General features: G+C 39.9%; 1 protein-coding gene across 1 annotated transcript in view; it reads right to left on the bottom strand.

Annotated features, from left to right (window-relative positions):
- LOC308101316 (NACHT, LRR and PYD domains-containing protein 3-like) overlaps nt 1–12,127 on the bottom strand; it is a gene marked incomplete at both ends in the record, with an annotated part of 51,591 nt that overhangs the window by 15,008 nt on the left and 24,456 nt on the right. The window contains 2 exons of the mRNA XM_080450740.1: nt 4,647–4,697; nt 5,985–6,113. Of these exons, the coding sequence (XP_080306866.1) occupies nt 4,647–4,697; nt 5,985–6,113 (180 nt within the window). The remainder of the gene's footprint in view (nt 1–4,646; nt 4,698–5,984; nt 6,114–12,127) is intronic.

The following is a 12,127-nucleotide window of genomic DNA, read 5'->3' as shown; positions in this document are numbered from 1 at the left end:
TATGAAACATGTCTCGTTTTATTTTTAGTGTCAAATGACAAGAAATAAGTACATGACCTTGATCTCAGATAAAATGAGTAAAAGGCCTGCTCTCCCTGAAAAGGTATGCAGTCAGTGTATATGACATTCATTCATCAAGCTGTACAATGTTCTTGAAAAAGAATATTATAACCACATAACTCTGAACAAGTCATTGTCTTCTGTCTGTTACTCTGTGTGGAAATACAAAAAGATAAGACAAATAAAGTGCAATTCCCAAAAAAGAATAAACAAATAAAACTGTCTTGGCTGTGATACCATTGCACTTGGTACCTCAATACAATACTTCGGTTAGTATTTTCAAGTAACTCAAAAGAAGTAAAACTACTATAGGGCTAGGCTACAATGCCTTAGTGTGTGAACAAAACCTCTGCTCTTATAGGCAAATACAGTATCAATCACATAAAAAACAACAACGCTGTGAGCATCTAACAAAATCAACAAGATTTGAAAAGAACAAATAAGTGCCATACTCAAATGTAAAATAAAAGCTGTGGCTGTAAATTGGCTGTTCAAGTAAATCAACAAAAAAATCCTCAATTGGAAAATAAAGGTTAATTTCACATTAAACTAAAAACCAAAGAACTCATCATCTTCTACAGTCTGTCTTTGTTACTCTCTGTGCAGTGTGCACTGCATTGTGTGCAAAATCAAAGATTTGAAAAAACTCAATATGTAAAATAAAATATTGGTTCTATTCTAATGTGAACCCAGTAGAAAACTGAATACAGAAAATGAAATATTCCTCTGTTAATGATTACAACGAGGATCAATGAGCTGAGTGCAAGGCAAGTTAATTAATAAGTTGCATGGAACAACAAAATATATCTCTGCTCTCTTCACATTAAACAAAAAGAATAATGACCAGACCAGACCAGTCATGTTTAGCATTTAGTTGAGCTTGAGCATAATATACTTCTACAGGAAATGCTGTAGCAGTGAACACAACAGTTCTATTTGTTTCTGTTCATTTTAAGGAAAGCACTTCGCTCCAATGTGACCCTTCCTCTTTTGCGCCGTCCCCTTGTGAGATCACCTGTGACACTGAATACCCTCTCTGCAAAAGCTTGAGAAGCTGGCATAGCCAACAAGTCTAACTCAAACGGTTTCAAACTGTGATAAAAACTGGCACTCTTTTCCAGCCAAAAGCCTGTTCCTGTGTCCTTAGTGATGGGATGTGAAAGTTCTTCCTTGTACTTAGTGATCTTCTGCCCGATGCTGGTTGTGGAGGTTCTCTGTCTAGGCCTTGTGGTGCGGCACTTTGAAAGAAACCTAAATACTGGCTGCTTTGAGGAAGCTGCTCCTGGTTCCTCAATCTCTTCTGCATCATCTTCTGACTGGTCCTCTTGTGTGTGTGGCGCAGTGCCAGTGGATTTGACCACATAGTCCTCTGCCTGATTCAGCAGTTCCTGGATATTTGCGTCACCCACATCAACATTAACAAGGATTTCACAGACAGTTGGGTTGACAAAGCAGGCAGCTGCTGCAAGTGGTGTGAACTTTTCATCGGCTGGATCCAGGAGACAAGCAAAACGCAGGTTCAGATTTGCTTTCATTTTCTCTGCAAGAGTGGCAAGGTCTCTGTAGCGACTGCTGTTTGCAAACTCAGTAAGGTGGCTGAGCAGATCAAAGAGGGCAGGGACCACTAGGGACAAGGATGTGGTGTGACCCTTTCATTACCTTCTGTGTTGCAACGGAGGACTTGCGAAAGAGCCTTACTACAGACCTTGCTTTATCAACGACTCTAGAGACAGTTTTCTCCTCCTGCACCATGAGGACCACAAGCTGTAAGGTATGCACCACACACGGTGTTCTGTTCATTTCAATGTTGACTTGATGGTACCTAACGAGAAGAAAAGACAAATAAGTCTAATATACAGTGGAGGGGAAAAGTGTGTTTCATATTCATGTGATAATTGACTGTAATGTAAAATAATTAACTAAACATCGCTCACCGCTGGTCATCAATTTCAGAGTCACTTTCTATTGAGGAGCCAGGGGAGTCTTCCTCGGAGCTGCTTTCTTCTTCTGCTGCTGTGGTGTTCTTAAAGGCTGCCACCATGTTACTACCATTGTTTGTTATTACTGTAAGGATCTTTCCTTTGGTATGGCCCACTCTTGCATACATTTGTCCACACATGCCTTAATTGACAGTGCAGTGTGTGGGTGGGCTACTTGTTCAAGAGCCAGCAATATGTGTTCAGGTTTACTTTTCTCAACACAAAAGTAGCATGCAATTATAGCGAGGAATGAGGCTGTCAGTCCTTTTTTTGTCCACATGTCAAGGCCAATAGATACTCTCCGTGCAGCAGCCAGTCTCTCTTTGAATTTCTGTCTCTCATCGTTATACTCTGTCTCAATCAAATAGCTTATTTTAGTTTTCTTTGGAACAGTCAGTCTCCTGTCTATTATCTCCATCATGTGCAAAAAGTCCTCATCTTCAATTGTTGTGACTGGTAAACCTGAGCGTCCAATCCATTTGGCTATGGCCTGCACCCTGGTCTTTTGTTCTTTAGAGTCCGCTTTTGTACTTTTCTCTTTCTCATCTAATCCCCACACATCTCTCTCTCACTCAATCACCCACACCAGTGGTGGAAAGTAGATTTGCCCATAAGTAGCAGCGTTTCATTAATGTTGCTACAGTAACCTTGTTTATTCATTCATTTTTCAACAGGTCAGTAATGTTACAATGTGCAGAAATCCAAAATAGCCGACCTACAAGCTCACAAGGCGTTGCAGTGCGACGTGTTGTGAGCTTGTAGATCTGCTATTTTTATGAAACATTTTGTATATGTCGGACTTTGGCGTTGATTTTAGATTGACTATGTAGGTGACACACACACTAGTGTAGACGTGTTTGTTTGTCTAAAGAAATGCAAAAAAACGTATCGCGCTGCGTTCCACAGCACACACACACACACACACACACACACACACACACACACACACACACACACCAACTAGTGTTGCCATGTATGCTTATTAAAAGCGACCTCGTTTTCTGTAAAGTTGCTTGTAAATATTGGTAGTTGCTTTTTATTTGTTGTGAGCTTGTAGATCGGCTATTTCCAAAAAGTCTATTTTCAAAAAGCTGTTGCGTATAGGTTTAAAGTGTTCATGTAGCCTAATAGTCACTTAATTCTTTGGGCTTGTTTTCATTGACCTGGTTGCTTATTTCTCTCCGTAATCTGGCAACATAGTCATTGTTGTCACGGTGACAATTTATCTTTTCATTTAGCGACTTTACATCATTTACTTCTTTAATCAGTGCAGTTCACGGTGGTTTATCTGATAAAATAACATTAGCGTGTGTGCTTACCTTCTTATGTATTGCTGGATGAGTAGTCTCTAAATGTCGCTTCAGGTTAGTCGTGTTCTTCCCACTGAGTTTCAAGCAAGCCCCCAGAACCCAGTGGTTTCATTGAAGACAAATGGACATGCTGGCCATTCATGGTACTGCAGCTTAGTACCTCAACATGAACGAGCGAAAACGGTTTCGACCAATGGGCTCGACTCACGAGCATGCGCACGAGCTTGCGCACGGGACGCAAAACACTTCTGTGACGCAAAACGCGTCACAGAAGTGACGCACTGGGGCCCAAAATAGGCCGCGCCCACCAAATTTCCAACCCGGAAGAAGGGGTGATTCAGGCCCATGCGCTGGGTGAGCAACTCAATGCAAGTGGATGGGAGGAGATTTCGGGTGCCCTCTCTATTATTTTTAACTCTATGGTTTCAAGTCACAAATGTTACAGATGGTCTTGTCCTCCTTCATGAGATATGTGAAGTGTGACCAGACGTCAGCTCTTCGTTTGCGTCCCAAATGCTCTGTCATTTAGGTTCACATATTAGTTTAGACTAAAACTAAAGTAAATACACTTTTTTCTCCTCCTCCTCCCCGTGCGCCGGCTTGTTGTGATTTTTTTTTTGCGTTCCTGCAGCGTCCATGCTGGCTCCTAATATGGTCTGCTTCCGGGTGGATCAACCTAACTTAACAATGAGGATCGTTCTGATTGGATCCCTTCCCAACTAGTCCCACAAAAAAAGTAATTTTGATTGGATCTAACATTTTCGTCTCGTCTAATTCGTTGACTAACATGTCCATTATATTTTCGTCTCACTCTTCGTCTTCACTGTATACGTTTCATTTAGTCTTCGTTTAGTCTTAGTCTTTGAAAAAGCTTTGTTGACGCATATTTTTCGTCTTAGTCTCACTCAACGAAATTAACACTGCTCTGAACATCGATGACGTAGTAACAATAATGACTGTCAATCACCCTGACATGTGTGAAGGACACAGGCTACACAGATGCTGTGACACTTACAGTAGCCTACATGAAATGTGTTACATTCATTGTTTTTGTTTGTTTAGCACACTTTGCAACTGTGTTTGCTAATTAATAGTTTAATTGGCTTAAGTTCTTGCAGAACTTGTTTACCATGTTTATTCAGTGTTCATGCTAAAGGTATGTTAGACTGTAAATGACACATTCAATATCTCGCGCGCGCGCGCACACACACACACACACACACACACACACACACACACACACACACACACACACACACACACACACACACACACACACACACACACACACACACACCTCTCAGTTTGTAGGCTTTGTCTTGTCTTGTCTTCTCTTCTCCTGTCAAAGCTGAGATGTGAGACAGTGATTGGTCAGTATGGAGACATTAGAATCATTTTCATCTTCACATTGTTATCATTATAGATACATAGATGTATGATTTATATAGATGTAACATTATAATAGGCCGGGTTGTCAAACAATTAAACATTTTAATCAGATTAATCATAGCTTAAAAATGTATTAATCATGATTAAGCACCATTCAAACTATGTCCAAAAAAAATGTGTAAAATGAAACCAAATGGACCCGTTTTATTTTACGCTCTCAAGAGTTAAATTATTGTTAAACATCTGCATTACTTAATTAAAGAATTGTTATTTTGATAAACGTTTGCCTGTTATCTCTCCTAATGGTACCAACATCAATACAGCATGTAATTGTGGACAAAATCTTATCCAAAGATACAAAATATTTTATTAGATATAAGTATAAGTCTTGGGCAGTGGTGTAAAGTAACTAAGTACATTTACTCAAGTACTGTACTTAAGTACACTTTTGAGGATATTTTACTTTACTGGAGTATTTCCCATTTCCAATTCTTTTACCTCTACTCCACTACATCTCAGAGGCAAATATTATACTTTTACTCCACTACAATTATTTGTCAACTTTAGTTACTAATTACTTTGCTGATTTAGATTATTATCACAAAACATACATTAACCACTTCAGCCCTATATTCATTTATTTATCTTGGGTCTGAGAGTCTAAATCTCATCAAATGGTGGTTCCGTGGCTCAAATGCTGAACAAATAATGGACCTTGATATGAAAAGGTTGAAAACGGATCTGTCGATTTCTTTCGTGAAACTTTGCATGCACATTGCCACTAGGCCGAGGAAGAAATGCCACCCTGCATTTTTCACATCAATCTATGATCTAGTATTACTTTTTCTAGTATTAATATAGATTAGACAAAATTATCAGTTAACAAATCAGTTCTAGTCTTACTTGTTATCTTCTGGTTCCAGTATAAATACAGTATGAGTTCTAGTCTTACTAGTTATCTTCTGTTTACAGTATAAATACAGTATGAGTTCTAGTCTTACTCAGTATCTTCTGGTTCCAGTATAAATACAGTATGAGTTCTAGTCTTACTAGTTATCTTCTGTTTACAGTATACATACAGTATGAGTTCTAGTCTTACTCAGTATCTTCTGGTTCCAGTATAAATACAGTATGAGTTCTAGTCTTACTAGTTATTGTCTGTTTACAGTATAAATACAGTATGAGTTCTAGTCTTACTAGTTACTGTCTGTTTACAGTATAAATACAGTATGAGTTCTAGTCTTACTCAGTATCTTCTGGTTCCAGTATAAATACAGCAGTACTGCTGCCACCATGATGCTGATGATCACTGGAATAACAATCACAGTCCTTCCTCTGCCTCCTGTTGATCCTCCATCTGTAGGAATGTCCCTCTCTGAAAGACATAATAATAATAAATATAGCTGCAAGCAGCAATAATACGGGGCCAGTGAATGCAGATAGAAAAATGAAAGAAGCAATGTAATATGCACAATAAACCATAGAAACATAGAAGACTGAACTTGAGAGAAAGAAGACCATGCAATTAACAAATGAGCATTTTAAACCCTCACTAACTCTAACCTCAGTAAAACTATGCCTACCCCTAACCTCAAGAAATACTATGCGTAAGCCTACGAATGCCAAATCATGGTCACCTCAACACATCGCCGGGGACAGGGATCGAACCAGTGACCTCTGGACTCATAGGCTGCCTTTCTTCTCATTGAGCTAGAGATATGATAGCCCTGGTAGTGTCTGTTGATATATATATAAGTCTTTCCGTCCCTGATGGACCAGGCCTTTGTTTTGCTAACTACTCTAGATCACTGGTTCCCTAACCATCTACCGATAGAGAAATCGTATGTCTCCTCGGAACAGAAACCAGTGAAAGTAGCCGATCTACAAGCTCACAAAATGTTGCTACTGTATCTAAAAGGTACAATGAAGTATGTCGTATATTGAAAAAACATACTCTCAAATAAGCATTTCATGTTATCCACATCCACATACCAAATTTGGACTCGGTAGCATGCTGCGAACCGAAGTTATGGCTGTTTAAAGACCGGCCAATAGGAAGACAAAGGGGGCGGAGCTTCAGAAATTACATTTCGTCCCTATTGGTGGTCTTAGTCCACATACCAAATTTGGACTTGGTAGCATGCTGCGAACCGAAGTTATGGCTGTTTAAAGGCCGGCCAATAGGAAGAAAGAGGGGGCGGAACTTCAGAAATTACAGATCGTCCCTATTGGTGGTCTAAGTCCACATACTAAATCTGTACTCGGTAGCATGCTGCAAACTCGAGTTATGGCTATTTAATGGCCGGCCAATAGGAAGACAGAGGGGGCGGAGCTTCAGAAATTACAGCTTGTCCCTAATTGGTAGTCTTAGTCCACATACCAAATTTGTACTCGGTAGCATATTGCGAACCAAAGTTATGGCTGTTTAAAGCCCAGCCAATAGGAATTGTAGATCGGCTATTCTCACTTCCTGTTTGGCGTTGAAGTTTGATGCTTTGCCACGGTCACGCCGTTTTACGAAAACTCTAGCTTTTGATAACTTTTCATCGTTAACGTCTTTGATGTACTCTGAGCGAATTTGAGGCGGATCCGACAATCCGCCTAGGAGGAGTTCGTTAAAGTTCGTGCAACGCGTGAAAATGGCGTGAAATGCACCAAAACGCCACTATCAATTCAAAATGGCCAACTTCCTGTTTGGTTTCGGTCATGGCTCCAAGTGACTTTTTCGTAAGTTGGGACATGATGCAGGTGTGTACCGATTTTTATACGTGTAGGTGAAACCGTATTGTCGGGCTTGAAGCACGAAGTTTTGTAGGGGGCGCTATTGAGCCATTAGGCCACGCCCACTTTTTTATTTATTTAAATACGTAATTTTTTGCCACTGGTAATGTGTGTGCAATGTTGCGTAACTTTTGGAGTACGTATTGCCCCTCAAAAACGCGATTCATTTGTTCAAAGAATAATCATTGCCGTTTCAACTACTGTGCAGTGCTCGGGCCCTAATAATGCAAGCAGCAATACGGGTGCAAATAAGCCATTGGAAAAAACAGAATTTGAGAGAAAAAAACCCATTAAATAATCAAATGAGCAGTGGAAACGGCTTAACAGAGTAATGAGAGATTGTGGATATATTATAATGTATCTCTGTATTGTGTTGCTTCTAAAGGCTGATATCAGATTTGTGTTGTGACAAAAGTTTGCCAATTATTGTACTTCATCTAGACCACACAGATGGATTGTAGTATTCTAACTCGAAAATATTGTTTCTATAAAGAAACAATGTGAGCTCGCTTTAAAGCCAAAACATTTAGTTATAAAAAGTACAAATTCAGTTTGACTCTGCATCTCTGTCTTTGCGTTGTGTGTGGGTGCAGACCTGCCTCCGGTTGATCAGATTGGGAGCGCCTGGTGGAGTGGCAGTGGAGTATGGGGTGTGTGTGAGTACCAAAGTAAAAGTACTCAATGTTCAGAAAATAGCAGATCTACAAGCTCATAACGCGTCACATTGTAGATTGGCTGTGTGTGGTTACTGTAGGTTTTGTATTAATAATAAATTCTGCAAAGTAACAAGTAACTAAAGCTGTCAAATGCTGTCATTGTAGTGGAGTAGAAGTAATAAAAATGGAAAGGAAAGTAAAAGGACCTCAAAATTAAACATGCATGGTAAGCACTTGCATGGTACTTGAGTAAATATACTTAGTTACTTTGCAGCACCACTGCCTGACAGCCAATGACTGACAGATTAGGCAGCAGAGTGTGTAGGTACATGAGTTTATATTAATGGTCTTAACTAAAAATGTATACACACAGCTTAGATCTTTGGATTAAATCGGAGAGCAGACCTGTGCGCACTTGGTGATGTAAAATAAATATCTTAAATTAAAACACTTCAGGAAAAAAGCAACTAAAAGTCTCTGTGCCTCTCTGGGAAATAAACCAAGTCCTCTCAGTCTGTAGAGCACTCCAGGGGCCCGTTTCACGAAACCTGGATTAGGGATAACCGGGTTTAATTAACACATTTTGCTGTGTGTGTGTGTGTGTGTGTGTGTGTGTGTGTGTGTGTGTGTGTGTGTGTGTGTGTGTGTGTGTGTGTGTGTGTGTGTGTGTGTGTGTGTGTGTGTGTGTGTGTGTGTGTGTGCGCGTGTGCGTGTGTGTGTGTGTACTGTCCAGACACGCCCTCACCTTATCAAACAGGTTATTTACCTTCATGTGTGAACGCATCTGAAACAGAAACATTCTCCTGTTGCTACATGTGTGAAAGGCCTAAATGTTAGATGTTGTTAGAATACTTAAAACATCTTCCAAATATTTGACATTGTAAGATTTTTATTTAAATAGAAGATCTACAAGCTCACTACGCGACGCAAAGCAAAGCTTGTAGATCTTCTATTTTCAAATAGCTGATGCATATAGGTGTAAAGTGCTCATGTGGCCTAGTCGCTTCTTTTGGGCTTGTTTTCATAGACCTGGGGCCTGTTTCACGAAACCTGGATTAGGGATAAACCGGGTTTAATCAGCTATCCTGGCTTAAATTATCTAGGATCAGCCATGAATCGGTTTCACGAAAGCTGAGTTATCTCGGCAGATTGGTCCGGACCAGGCTAACAGCCAAGCTTTATTAATCCAGTGCCTTGTTCTTCAAATTGTGAAATAGCTGTTAGTCCAATGACTCCAATCGTAAACCACTGAGTTTTTCCACACTTATTCAATTCTTATGCGAAAATCGAAGATCTACAAGCCCGATTTTCTTTTGTCTTATGGCGGCCGGGGGTCCACGGGGTCCCGATGGCGGCCGGGGGTCCACGGGGGGGTCCACGGGGGTCCCGTGTACCCCTGGACCCCCGTTGACCCCCGTGGACCGGGGACCCCCGGCCGCCGTAAGGCAAGCTTTTCACTTGTAGATCTTTGATTTTAGAAATTAGAAATGAGAAAATTATTCTAAGTGTTTATAATTATAATTCCAACATTCACTTAAAGGTAGGGTAAGTGATTTGCTTTGGTTAAAATAAGTGTTAAATAGCTCTATATTCTGATAGTACTCATTGCTATAGAGTGTTTGTTCAGTAACAGGAGTCTCCTTGTCTCTCCAGCTCTTTATTAAACAGAAAATTCATTTTCGTTTCAGTTTCAGTTTCATTTCCAATTTTATCCAACCAGGACAGAGGACTCAATCAGGATACAGATTAAACAAGTGAAATTTGAAGTGATGACACTAAGAAATGAGCTGACAAAATTGGAACTGGAACACTATACAAATTAAGCTTAAAAATTGGTACTTTCTCCTGATTGGCTGAGATTTTGACACCTACCAGAAAATGTATTTTCTGTTTATTAAAGAGCTGGAGAGACAGGGAGACATCTGTTACTGAAAAAACACTCTATAGCAATGATTATTATCAGAACATAGTGTTTTAACCTTTAAATACTTTTTGTTTTAACCAAAATATATCACTTACCCTACCTTTAAAGGAGCACTTCACCCCTGGAAGAAGTTCCAGGGGTGACCACAGGGGGGACCACAGGGGGGACCACAGCGTATCACTGCCTATAACTTCAACTCCCAGAATGCTTTGGTGCCTTGTGGCAGGGGAGGTTCCATGTGGGTGTGATCTCCAACAATAACATCCAAACAGCATGCCAGTGTCGCCATGTCTGCTTATTATAAGCGGCTTCTTTCTAAAATGTAGTTGATATTTGGGCTTGTTTCCAAATGTTTTGATTGCTGTTTAAACCAGTGGTTCTCAAACATGTTCATGTATTTTTCCACAGACCCCCATCTGAAATTATAATTTGTGGCAGGGAGCCCCTAACAAATATGTGTCAAAAATATTCCACATTTTGAAAAGCAAATAAAAATATTTTGCAAAAAATCCACATTTTGGACTTTTTCCCCCTCAAGATTTTTTTGTAAATAGCAGATCTACAAGCTCACAATGGGTTGCGAAGCGTTGTGAGCTTGTAGATCAGCAATTTTCAAATATATAATATCCCATGTCTAGGTAAAGTGCTCTTGGCATAGTTATTTTTCTTTTGGGCTTGTTTTCATAGACCTGGCTGCTTATTTCTCTCACAATATCTGGCAACACTGGCTGTCCTCGCAAACGTTCATCTAGTTACATATTATGTCCAAGGATTCGTTAGTGATGTCATATCACTGGGACATATAAGTATCTTCATGCAGTTTCACTTCCGTGTCGCATAGTATTGACATCACTGTCACATCCTTGGTATTATGATCCTAGCCTTTCGTGACGGTGTTTGTTTACCAGCGCTGCTACTCCACGCTGTATTTTTTTTTTCAAGCTTGCGCTTATGAAACACTACACAGGATTATTATTTCATGTCAACATTCAAGTACAACTATCAGAAGATAACTCAGGTAAAGTAATGCCTCACTCTGCAAGGGCCGCTGGCCGCAGCTAATGGGAGTGGCCGAGTGGCGAAAGAAGGTTGAACAAAGTGTTACGGACACCCCATTGGGGCTGTCTTTTGAGATGGTCTGACTGAGACACGCCGAGACATGTAGTGCGGAAAGGAATGAGACCAATCTCTCATGATGCAAATAACGTCACGAATATTGCGAAGATTACTAGATATCTAAAAACACAGATTATTCACAAAAAAAACCCAGGATCTTGTTTCTTGACTCCTAAACTTCATTAAAAGACCGAAAACTTCTTCCAGGGGTGAAATGGCCCTTTAAACTCCTCACGTTTAAGCCTAACTGAATTATATATTCATGGACTTGTATATAAATTAATTGCATATTTTTGGACAACTTGTGCATTTAATTTGTCGGCAATACTTTGCCATGCTTTCTCCCTGGATTTATATTTATTGGCTGTGTTTCCTTTCTTGCTTATTATAGAGACACACGGGGACTACAAATTTCACGCCCACTTTTGAGACAGCGCCGCTACTCGAGGTTCGTTAGAACGATGAACTGCAGCTGCCAATGCATTCCCTATGAGAGGATATGAAAGTTAGCCTACTTTTAAAATTATCCTGCATTAACTGAAGACAATATTGATTTAAATAAAAATATGTTTCCAAATGTATGGAGTGTCTTTGTCAACATATCTTCTTGTTTTCTTAATAGTTGATGTGAAAAACGAAAATGTGTCATTGCGTGCTAATGTCCTCAAAGTCACGCATCCAACAAGCTTTGAACTGAGCAGATTGGACCTTCTGTTCCAGAGATAATGACCAAAACCTATTGAAAACGGCCACTTTCGCCAGTTTTCTGGGTATTGAAAACCTGAAGGGATGCGTCCGTAACGTATATACCATGCGACCACTTAAACTCTGGATCTCCGATGCTAGCGGTTTTGACATACTGATGGAGTATATTATAGTATATTGTGGGTAGTATATCGAGATGAAAGATAT

The sequence above is a fragment of the Gymnoscopelus braueri genome (genome assembly GCF_963280865.1).
Source record: "Gymnoscopelus braueri genome assembly, chromosome: 15".
NCBI classification, from domain to species: domain Eukaryota; kingdom Metazoa; phylum Chordata; class Actinopteri; order Myctophiformes; family Myctophidae; genus Gymnoscopelus; species Gymnoscopelus braueri.
This window is presented reverse-complemented; position numbering and strand designations above follow the sequence as displayed.